This window comes from Olea europaea, chromosome 11 (assembly GCF_002742605.1).
Source record: "Olea europaea var. sylvestris chromosome 11, O_europaea_v1, whole genome shotgun sequence".
Lineage (NCBI taxonomy): Eukaryota > Viridiplantae > Streptophyta > Magnoliopsida > Lamiales > Oleaceae > Olea > Olea europaea.
Genome location: NC_036247.1, coordinates 36,965,524 through 36,977,770, shown reverse-complemented (window position 1 = coordinate 36,977,770; position 12,247 = coordinate 36,965,524). Strand labels below are relative to the sequence as shown.

Below are 12,247 nucleotides of genomic sequence, written 5' to 3'. Positions count from 1 at the left end.
GGTTTCATACATAAATTATCTTAGGACCGCATCACATAGTAGTGCTAATGATGTTAGATATTTTCCTTTTTAAAATTCAAACCACCGCAAGGATGGAATTTTTGTCATACTGAATAGAAATAAAGAGATACTACTAGTACATAATTATATATACATAAAGGAACACCCTTCTTACATGGGGGTCCCACTCGAATATTTTATTCATATGGGGTCCACCCTCATGTGAGAGGTTGGACACCTTTATGTAAAGGAAATTATATACTATTAGCATTTTCCATAGAAATATAGAGGGTGGCATTTGGTCGCCTTGGGAATCAGATTCAACCACACTATGGTAGATGGCTATGGGATAATGCAATTTCTAAATGCTATTACGAAATTTATTAAAGGGATAAAGCCACTTTGCTATATAGAAGTCTAGACAAAATGGACGTTGACAAGATATGATTAATTGTAAAAGTTGACTGTGTTTTAAAAAGTCCAATAATAAAATGTTATGTAAAATTATGTTCTAAAAAGTCCAATAATTAAAAAGTTGACCGTCTTTTAAAAATGTATTTTTGAAAATAATGAGAACCAAACAAAAGCTTAATTATACTAGTATAATCGTGGACAACAGTCAATCAGAATATCCTTTACTCAATTTCAAATTGTTCTGACTGCAACGTACATGTTGAATCTATGTTCGAGCTGTTTGATTGATTGCAAAAATTGAACAACCTATTAAAAATTGAACACTAGATGTAACTTGGTAAACCCCGAAAGAAAACATCCACGAGTTCTCATGCCACGAGTCAACCAATCCACTAAATTACTTGATAAAAAAATTACAATAATATTCGTTTTGTAATTTTGCAAAATTAACAAAGAAAATTCAAATGAAATTAAGGACATCTCCATTGTATGCTCTTCTTTTGACTTATTGGTGAAATATAATCAAATGTATTGATTTAGACTTTATTATCACTGCCCTATTGTACTCTGCTCCAACCAATACTTGAATTAAGAATCACCATTCTTAACTTACACCAAACAGTTTGATCAGTGAACGGGATGAACATTCAGCGTACATTGTTTTTGTATTCTCCAAATGCTTGAAGAAGACGTTGGCTTTGAGTTAATCAATGAAACATCACGTTGTGTGAACCTACAGGAAAGTGACAAAACTACTCGCCGCTAGATTATCGAATAGAAAATTATTTCTCAAAGCTTAATTCTAATTTTGCTAGATTACCTTACTTATAAGTAAAGCAATTAACAAAAATTGGAATTAATTCTTACCTAATGAGTGAACATTAAGTACGGTAAGAAGATTTGTACATCACAAAAGACAATTTTGATGTGGTAATATGTTAAATTAATAGGGATGGAAATTCGAACCGTCAAAACTGAAACCACAGTTAATGGAATCGAATGGGGCCACACAAAAAAAATAATAATAAATAATAAAAAAAATCGATGGCGTAATGAGGTGGATATGGTATTTGATTTTAATGTCCCGGTTCGGGATGGGTATGGTATTTACACCGCACCTAGCTCCAAACCGATTACTGTTAAAAAAAATTAATTGGGCAATTGGACTTTCCATTATTCTTTCTATGATTCTGTCCAACCAAAAATTCAAGCCCATTACTGACATGCTAAGTCCAATTAACTTAAACCAATAACCTTACACCTTACTACACAAATATTAAACATATAGGAAAATTGTTTGCTATATTCGGATTTTGCATTTGGAAATTGGGATATTATTTGCTAAATTGATTTAGTATTATGTTTTTTTTTTTCCATTGATTTTTTTTTTCCAATTTGACGGTTGGACTTATAAATTTTTTTTATTCTCATGGTTACTAACCACTTGAACTAAGCCAAATAAAGTTGAACCGAACCAATAAACGTAGTTATCATATGACCAAAAAATTGGTAGTTTGGTGATGGTTTTGACCGAAACCGACCCCAAACCTAACTGTTGCCAACCTTATAAATTAAGGTAAGTCAATATTCAATTTAATCTATCCTTAAATTTACGTAACTCAAATATCTTGGATGGAAAGTAACATTTTATACACGAGCAGCAATTTGTGAACATGAAAAATGTTTCCTGTTTTAAATATGAAAACCTTAAAATCCCAGCTTACAAAATCTGTTGAATATACTTAACATTCAGTCAGTCAGTATTGACAACTGGTAGGATTTATAGCCCTTTTTTTAACAGCACAGTTGATATTTTAAAATCAACAAAAATAACAAGTCAACCTATCAATTTTGTAAAAATATGTGACATATTAAAAATATGTCACCATATGTCACATATTTTTTCAACAATTGTGAAAGACTTAATTCATCTAGGTTTTTATAATCTCCTTATAATGTAAAAGAGTGGTTTATATGAAATGTGTGGATATAAGTGAACTCTACCTAATTAACTTTTTCTTATGAGGACCTTATAACGAAACACAAACAATTGATTTTCAAAAATGCTGGAAAAAGAGGGTGATTTAGCAGCATGTGATTTAGTGCTTTTATGTGTTTTTTTTTCCCAATGTCCAATGACAACTTGTCGAGTGTTGTCTAGAAAAAAAATCTGTTATTGACTCTGGCTGTGTAGCATAATTGATTAATTTTATAAATGTTTTGGTGCTTGCTCAATCACAAATCACTATTCATAGAAAATGATAGGAAATTTTGATGGTAATTCACATGTGATCCAACCATAATCTAAAATGTGGATTAGCAAAAGGAAAATGAGAATTTGTTTCACAGTATAAATTGATGCGCAAATGTCAAATTTCCATCAAAATTTCCTGTCAAAATTTCCCCCGGCCCCTACAGCCCTCAAAGAAGCATTTTCACAGTATAAATTGATACTCAGTGCCCTCAAACTATCCAAGCTGAGAAGCCATATTTTTTTCTTTCTTCGCAACCTGTTAAAAACTTTTGCTTTGTCATGGCATTTTCTTCCACCTTGGTTTTTTCAGTGAAAAGGCGTAAGCCGGAACTAGTTATACCGGCAAAGCCCACACCACGTGAAATAAAGAAATTATCTGATATAGACGATCAAGAAGGTCTCCGGTTTCAAGTGCCGATCATGTTTTTCTATAGGGATAATCCTTCAATGAGAGGGAAAGACCCGGTTGGAGTCATTCGAGAAGGACTTGCTAAAACACTAGTTTATTACTATCCCTTTGCTGGTAGGATTATAGAAGGAGACAATAGAAAACTTATGGTCGATTGCAACGAGGAAGGTGTATTGTTCGTAGAGGCAGATGCAAATATCAGTATGGAGCAGCTTGGGGACAACGTATTGCCACCATGTCCGTTCATGGAGGAGTTTCTGCATGATGTACCTGGTTCTGGAGGAATCATCGGCTGCCCACTTTTGTTGATTCAAGTAAGAACGTATCAAGGCCGAATTCTTTTTTCACTAAAAACTTGAAAAGTGTACAATTTTCGTAAATTAGTAGGGTTGATATTAATTCACATGATTAATTGAATTTGCAGGTTACCCGATTCATCTGTAGTGGATTTGCCATGGGAATCAGATTCAACCATACTATGGCAGATGCCTACGGGATGATCCAACTTCTAACTCCCATTACAGAATTTGTAAAAGGTGCCTCTACGCCTTCTATTTTACCCGTATGGCAAAGAGAGCAATATTTTACTGCAAGATCACCGCCAAGAATAACATGCACACACAATGAGTATGAACAAACACCACATGACATATCATACGCAGATATTATGGATTCAGAAAAGTTGATTCGAACAGCTATTTTCTTTAGCCCTAACGACATACAAGCGCTTCACAATCATATGTCCTTGTCGGGAAATTTTAATCGGTGTTCAAGATTCGAGCTAATTACAGCGTACTTATGGAAATGCCGCACAATCGCACTTAGTCCAGCAGATCCCAACGAGGTTGTCCGTCTTTCAGCTATTACAACCACACGTGGCAAGCCCGGACTGAATATACCGACCAGATATTACGGCAATTCTTTCAATTCTCCGGCAGCAGTATCCACAGCGGGAATTCTGTGCACGAGTCCATTATCATATGCAGTTCATTTGATTCAAAAAGCAAAAGCCGAACTGACTGAAGAGTACATTAAATCAGTTGCAGATCTTATGGTTATCAAGAAACGACCCAAATTTACAACAATTTGGAATTTGATTGTTTCAGACATAACTCGTATAGGTTTTGACAAGGTTGATTTTGGGTGGGGGAATCCGGAGTTCGGTGGAATTCCTTTTGCCACTTCAACTATTAGTGTCTGCATGAATTTCAAGAACTGGAAGGGAGAAGATGGACTTGTGGTATCCATATGCTTGCCACCATTGGCTGTCCATAAATTTAAATATGAGCTTAAGAAAATGGCTTGTTATTCAATTATCTGCAGAATGTAAGATAATATGTTTGGTTGTAATTAGAGCTATTTTTCCGAAGTATGGAGATCCTTCTTGGTCTATGTACGTGCGATATTAGTGTAATATATATAGTACAAGTTTGCAATACTAGAATCTTAATCAAGTTAACACAAAAGATCATCTTGTGACGAAAACATGTCTGTAAGGAGAAACGAGTACTATAAGAATTTTTCATTCCTTCTAAAGAATGCGTTTAGTCCTAAAAGCTGTCTCATATTTTGATTAATTTCAATATTCTTTTCACTCCAAATCAATTTAAGTACGATCCCTCACGAATAGATTTGGCTTCAAACAAACACGTGTGCACACTTGGAAACTAATTTCCACCAGTATGTTACGTAAAGTTTCTATTAGATTATTGGTTGAGTATCCAACTAAATATGTGAAAAATAAGTGAGTAAAAGTAAGTAAAGATTATGAATTCTACAAAATTCATATACAAAAACGAGATTCACGAGTTTATAAATAATTATAACTTTTCCAAACGTGCAACGTTCAAGTGTAGAAATTTCGTCTTTCTATCTTTTGAAATGTCATTTTTCATCCCAAAGGACTACAGATACTAGTAAACATATTTGATGGGGATTAAAATCAAGATTTTAATAAAAGTTAAAATCAACAATAAATTTCAATCATATTTAAGGGAATCCATAATTTTAAACCACAAAATTTATCATTTTTTATTAGAATCTAACTTTAATTCCCACCAAACAGTGGCTTAATTCCATTAAAAAAGGAAAAAAAAAAATGAGTTCATTATAGGAAATGAGGGAAATGCCCCGTGTACAGGGCATTCCCATACAGGGGTCTTAGGTACCCCTCACTTTAGGAGTGGCCCCACATGGAAAAAAAATTGCATCAGGGTCCACGATGTGTGTGTTCTGGCAGGGGTCTGTAAACTAGACCCCTGTAGCTGCAGCATGACCCAGGAAATAAAGGTAATAGGTCAAAAAAAGACAAATTTCTTTCATCTTACCAAAAGTGGTGGTAAGTTGGACTCGTTGGGATGGGAAAGTTGAAGTGAAACTTAATTAGCTCCTGTTTGACAAAGCTTTGGGAAATTATAAGTTGATGTGTCTCATTAAATGTGTAAGTTGAAAATTAAATTTATTTATTGGTCCAATAAAATATGAAACTAAAATAAAATTTGTCCAGTTCCTAATTTAAAAAGTGCTTTTTGTCAAACATGGTCCTAGTGTCCTATTGACAAAAAATGCTATCTTAAAAATCAAATAAACGGAATCCATTAATTGGGAATAACATTGCATCAAAGTAGATAGGTTAAGCACAACCCTTATATAAGAATTAGGTTGAGGGCTAAGTTTATACAAATGCTATAGATTGAGCATCAATATTGCAATTTTCCAAGTGAATGTAAACATCATTCTATTCGTGTCTCTTCGTGCTGTGTCGTATTATGTCACATGGCAATCAATAAGAAATGATAGAAGACAATAAAACTTTACTGATGCAACTCTTAAAATGAGTTGCCAAGAAAAATTTTATTTAGACATGTACGTGCATTCAATGACCGGACGAAATTAAGAAAATTCATATTTGATAATTGAAAATTTTACTAGAATGGGTGATAATGCCCTTGTCACATGATGACATGAATCAAATTTCTGCAGGAAAAAAATCATAACCCAAGCTGATTAAATCGTGGAGATAATGATATCTCCATCCCCACCCAGGCCACCCTTGACGGGGGTGAGGAGCAACACTAATTCGTAATTTCTCCTTGTCCACACAAAATCCTTATCCTTACTTTTGAAGCTTTCAATTTTACTATCAAAAGAAATTTGTAGAAGAATAATGATATTCATTCAGATAAATGATCATCAGGAGTTAATAAATGTCGATTAAATGAATCGAAGTGATTGACCATCTTAAATGTAGGTCTTTGAAACACATTTAGAGCATGTTTGAGCCCCTCTCTCCCTCTCGCCTCTTTTTTGCCCAAAATGTATTTTGAAATAATATTTTGATGAAAAATGTATAGTTTAAAAATAAGAAATTTTTTTTGAATTAGCGTGTAGTATTATTTTATTAAAGAATGTATAATTAAAAATAAGCGAAAATATATTTTAAAAATAATGAGATCAAGTCCAATCACTTAATTGACATAGCATTACTCTCTACTAGAATATAATATGCATCACAATCTTTGGCCGTCTAAAAATGAATTCGAGACAAATTTTACTTAAACTAATAATAGACATTTTTAATTCACTTAACACACGTTCTTTTCCTGACCTCACTTTTAGGAGTTAGCGGTGGCGTCTTCGTCCTTTTGATGTGTCTGTTTTTTGGTGGTGGTATTAATTACTTCTTGATCGGGAAGGGGAGAGTTGGAAAGTGGAAGAGTGTTGAATGGTGAACGCCACTACTCATGAATAATGAAACCTAATATTTAGGCTTCACATTTTCTCAAAATTGACTCACACATTTCAAAGTTTGGCGAGAAAGTTTTTATTTGCATTAAATGCAAAGAATATCATGCATGGGCTTTTCTCAAAAAAGTAATGATATGTAACTCTATTGGGATTGCAGCCTTAATCTAAATGACACTAAATGATAAGTTAAAAGAAATGTAAAATTAAATAAGTTATTCAATTCTATATATCAATTAATGTTACATTAACGCCACCTAAACTGAGGGTTGCAACCCCATTGAGGCTAAATAACATTACTCTTTCTCAAATTTTAGACACTATTGGGAATTCCATTAAAATCACTTAATGGATATGCATTCAATTGGAACAAAATTATCAAAATGGAGAAAGATCATGCCCCTGTTTGGTACGGATTAAAATATTTTTTTAATTTAAATCAAAGTCAACAATTAACTTTAACCATATATTTTATGAAATTGAGAGGGAGAAATACAGAGAATGAGTAGCATTATGCAGATATTTAAAACGAGAGAAAATTGAGAGATTATCTCTGTGTAGGCAAATAAAATACAGAGAGTGTATTATTGTATCCATTTTCTTTCTCTTATTGATATAATAAAAAATTGGTGTGGGTTTGTGGATGTAGGCATGATTGTCGATCCATGTAAACTGATGTCGTACTTGCACTTACTTTTGCTAATTTTCTTCTCAATTTAAATTATTTTGCGTCCTACTTACCCTGACAAAATTAGTAGTCTCTAATTCCTAACACCTAGTATCATTGCTTTAGAATTTGATGGGAGCAATGGCAACAGATAAGAAGATATCCAAAATCGATAAGTTTGATGGTACAAATGGTGGATTTTGGAATATGCAATTAGAGGAGTACTTGTACCAGAAAGATTTGTATAAAGGACTTCATGAAAAGCTGAAAAAGGGGAGTTACTTGATTGAAAGGCTCTTGGCAGATAAGGCTGACATTACTAAAGTCAGTTACTTTCAATATAAAAAATGAGAAAACAATGAAATCTCTTATGGTAGCTCTATCTAGCATATATGAACAGCCATCTACAGCAAATTAAGTTCATTTAATCAAAAGTTTAATATGAATATGGCAGAAGGTGAAAAATTTGGAGAATACTTCAACAAGTTCAATGGCCAAACACAGTTGAAATCACGTTTAGTGATGAGGTTTGAGCTTTGTTGATTCTGGGGTATTTACCTAATAGTTATAATGATATAGTTACACCAATTACTAGTTATGCTGAAATGTCCATTGGAAGTTTGATTTGTGTTATGGTATCGTCCCACAGAGAAAGAGTAGTTCACTTTTATTTATTTTAGCCTTAACCGAAATTAATTGACTTAAGATGAATTTTAGAATTAAAAGCCCTAATTTTGGGAGAAATCCCCAAATTGAAAAACCCTAATTTCAAATCAAACCCTAATTACTCAAATTCACTTAACGAATGACTCAATTACGAAATGTTATGAAAATAAATGAAATGTATTGTCAATTTATGAAAATCTATGTAAAACGAATGCACTAGAATCACGAATCCCCAAATAATTATTAAGTAAACCCTAATTTCTCAATTTTGATAATCCAATGAGAATTTGACAAATCAATGCTCCTAAATCTATTCAATATTCTCTCTCTCGAGATGTATTGAACCTATTCTCATAAATCACCAGCCTATATTTCTATGACGGATGCAATTATACAAGAACGCATGCAATTTTTTGTGAGCAATTAAAGATTTACATAGGGCATAGGGGTATATTTCTATCCCCTATCGGACCCTATGATGAATTATATATGTCGAGTTTAATCCAATTTTCTCAAATTCAGAATTAAACCACCAAAATTCACACAAATTAAGTGCACATTAATTGTGGAAATAAATAAAGCAATATAATTCATTCAAATAATCCCATCGAACTATGAATTCAAAGTCATGAAATAAAAGGTTTAATAATAATTACATGGTTCATCGATCACCTAGTTACAGAAATCTAGCCTATCATGATAAAAATAACGAAATCTATCAAGTTTTGAATAAAATACATCAACGAGTTATCAAAACTTGAAGAAATCTTGTAAATCTTCGCGTCAATCCTTGTTCTTGCCTTCAAATCCTCTCCAAAATGAATGTTTTTGCCTCCCAATTCGTTGCTTGCGGCTTCTGGACGTTTATTTGTTATTTAAACCCGTCGAAATTAGGTTACCAAAGGAGTTGCAATCATATAAGGAAACTGCAAAAATCGGGCACAGGCTATACCTATGCGACCGCATAGGTATATGAAATATGGCGTTTTTAATCCCTGGAGGGTTACTCACGACAGCATAGGTTTTCTACTATGCGACCGCATAGTAGAGTGAACTTCTAAATTGAGTCATTTTGATCCTCAAGTTTCATTCCTTCACTCCTTGACCTCCTCTCTTGTTTCTAGTTACTCCAATGTTCTATTATAACTTCCAATTGGTGCTTAGCTTGATCAATTGCTTGATGTGTTCATCGGATCAACTTTCAGATAATTGCAATTTAGTCCCTGAATTTTCATTTTGCTCCAATTTGGTCCTTTTTCGGCTCTTTTCTCCTGAATTCCATTATTTTCATAGAATCACCTACATTACATGAATTCGACAAAATTAAGTAACAATTCAATCATTTTACTTGTATTTAAGTCATGTTTGTGATGTAAATAAGTGTGCAAAAACACACTTATCAAATCCCCCAAACTTGAACTATTGTTTGTCCTCAAACAAGATAGTAATATAATTCTGAACAAACATGGCTTAACACCTTGCCTTGGCTCAGGATTGGACTGAGTAATTGATTTTATGAAAATTTATCAGTACAAAATGACATCAACCTTTACCTGTTAAGTGCATACTTGACGTGTGTGTATGGATTCATGCTAACATATCAAGTTCATGATGAGTTTGAGTCCCGACCCCAAGTGGTCAAATGTCTCCTTACTCGCTCGAGATATATAAAACCCCCCAAACTTATTCTTTTCACTCAATTATCTCGGAGTTGTGTTTAAAAATTATGAGTTTACCTAGCTATAGTTCTCACCCTCTCGTAGTTTGGATTAATTTCACTATCACAAGTTCACATGTCAACAAGTGAAGGCTCTCCTAGTTTTGATTGCTTCGACACTCAAGACTAAACTAGGTTACTTGCATCGCCTCAAAGGTATAGTTTCTTCCACCAATTGTCCAAGGGCTCTTCTTCTTGTTATTGTCTCTTTTTGTTTTTCTCACTTTTATCTAGTTTTCTGCTTTTTTTTATTTATTATCATCTTCTCATTTGCTTTCTATATAACCCATGTAACGAGCTTTAGGCCGGTGACTCCCAAACCAGTTGGTTTTAGGGCACCAGGTTTTAAACCCTTGTAGGCTTATTCACCCGAATTATAAAGGCTCAATCAGATGACTTTTTGTTAACCTCTTTACCCCTTACTTCCTATATGACCCATGTATCGAGCTTTGGGCTGGTGACTCCCAGATCTGTTGACCGTAGGGCATCAGATTTTGAAATATCCTTACAGGCTTACTTGCTGGAGTCATAAAGGCTGGAAAAGAAGTGTCCTATTCTCACAAATTAAGTTTATGCCCTTATTTTTCTAGACATCTGGTATCCAAAACAACCCTCAATTTAAGATTTTCACCTACTCTTCATCCCACTGGTCTAGGCAATCCACACAATAATTCATGCACGGAGCCTCACTTATCTCAATGTTCTCCTATAATAGCTCAACTATCACCAAACTGTCTTAAGGTAGTTTACGGGTTAATTCAATCGAGGGTTATAATTATTTTCCTACTTTATGCTCAAAACCACAATCACTTACCTAACATATAAAGCATGAATGGCGTGCATAAAGAATGTCAAGTATTACATCAACAAGTATTGGTTGGCCTAATTAACACCGACTCCAAAGTTTTGAAATATACCAATCCAATAGTAACATCATAGCCGGCAAGGCGATTAAACTCACACAAGCATACATAAGCATAATCAATATTCACTCACAAGCATGCCTCATGCAACGATTAGTCAAATTAAATCTGGATTGTGGAAACGCAATTAATTACATGCCGAATGTCTTTTTCAAATTATGCCACCATCCCCCAAACTTATACAAGACATTGTCCTCAATGCGAAAATTAAAGTTTAGATGGCAGAATTTAAGGAAAATGAGTACAAATGAGGCAAACGATACTCCCCTGATCAATACGGTGGCTGCGATGGGAAGCTAGAACCTGCAGTACCATCAGCTGGAGGTGGAGGTAGGCGCGCCAAGATCTCTCTCATCAGCGCTGACTGCTGTATCATTTCATCATGGATTCCCTCAACATGTGTTTCCAAATGGCCCAGACGCTCCCAAGTTTCATTTACCCTCATCTAGATGCCATCCACCCAGCCTACATACACACTGAGTCGATCGTTCATAGTTTCCATCTTCCTCCTAGCTGCCTGGGCATCCTGGCGAGCAACACGTGACATATTAGTGGAAATGCGAATGTCACGGTGGGCTGTATGCATCTCAGTCGTCAAAGTCCCCATAGCCTGCTAGAGACTCTGTACGTCTCGGTTGGTTTTCGTGGTGGTGGTGAAAATCTGGCACCACAACTGTGCATTTATCTCAACCTGTGGTGGTGGAGCTTGAGGCATCTCTTGCTCTGCGTGCTCGTGACCTTGCTCTTCCTGCTGTCTACGCCATTCAATTTCTTGTTTTTCCCAGTGCTTTATCCTGGCTCTGTCTTGAGCCTCCAAGGTACTATGCTTTATGATGGGGCTGGATTTGGCAGCCACTTCTCCGGATGCAGTGTTTTTACCTGCAGCTATGCATATTCCGGAGATGAGGCTTGGAAAGATCATTGAGCTGTGCCTGTCTCCCAAGGTACCCACATGATGTATCTGATTATAGCAGAGAGTGGCAAGATCAACCTTATTACCTCGCACCAAGTGATAAAGGAATCCAGCTGTGGGATCTGTGAATGTGGTCCTGTGAGAGGTCGGCTCAATGTTGTGGCACATAAACAGCCACAGGATGGCTATAGATGGTGTCAGCTCAATCTGGTGCCACTCGATGGTGGGGAGTGGCCATGCATTTTGTTGTCCCAATAAGATTTTCGCCACTTCATGCCAATTGAAATCACCTGGTATAGGGGTTATATTGTCCCACGTGAGCTGGTAGTAGTCTTGAATAACCTCAGGTGAGAATGTGATCCATTTTTCCCTGACCCAAGTCTGATGTAGGTGGTCGGACCCTGGTGTGTCAATTTCTGTATTGAAGTTGGCGTAAAATTCCCCTACCAACAATTCATAAATCCGATGTGGCTGCTCCACTACTTTACCCCATCCACAGTTATGCACCAAATTGGTCAGCTCGAAATTAGGAAAGTCTTC

General features: G+C 35.2%; 1 protein-coding gene across 1 annotated transcript; it reads left to right on the top strand.

Moving 5' to 3' along the window:
* The first annotated feature begins 2,817 nt into the window (after positions 1 to 2,817).
* LOC111404279 (methanol O-anthraniloyltransferase-like) lies at positions 2,818 to 4,515 on the top strand. The gene is made up of 2 exons (XM_023033104.1): positions 2,818 to 3,391; positions 3,502 to 4,515. The coding sequence occupies exons 1-2, from the start codon at positions 2,948 to 2,950 to the stop codon at positions 4,405 to 4,407; spliced, it is 1,350 nt and encodes a 449-aa protein (XP_022888872.1). The 5' UTR covers positions 2,818 to 2,947; the 3' UTR covers positions 4,408 to 4,515.
* The last annotated feature ends 7,732 nt before the right edge of the window (positions 4,516 to 12,247 follow it).

Excerpts from the sequence above, each read along its gene's own strand:
- LOC111404279 (XM_023033104.1), top strand. The coding sequence starts at position 2,948 with ATGGCATTTTCTTCCACCTTGGTTTTTTCAGTGAAAAGGCGTAAGCCG. Across the intron at positions 3,392-3,501 it reads GCCCACTTTTGTTGATTCAA|GTTACCCGATTCATCTGTAG; the intron begins GTAAGAACGTAT and ends TTGAATTTGCAG.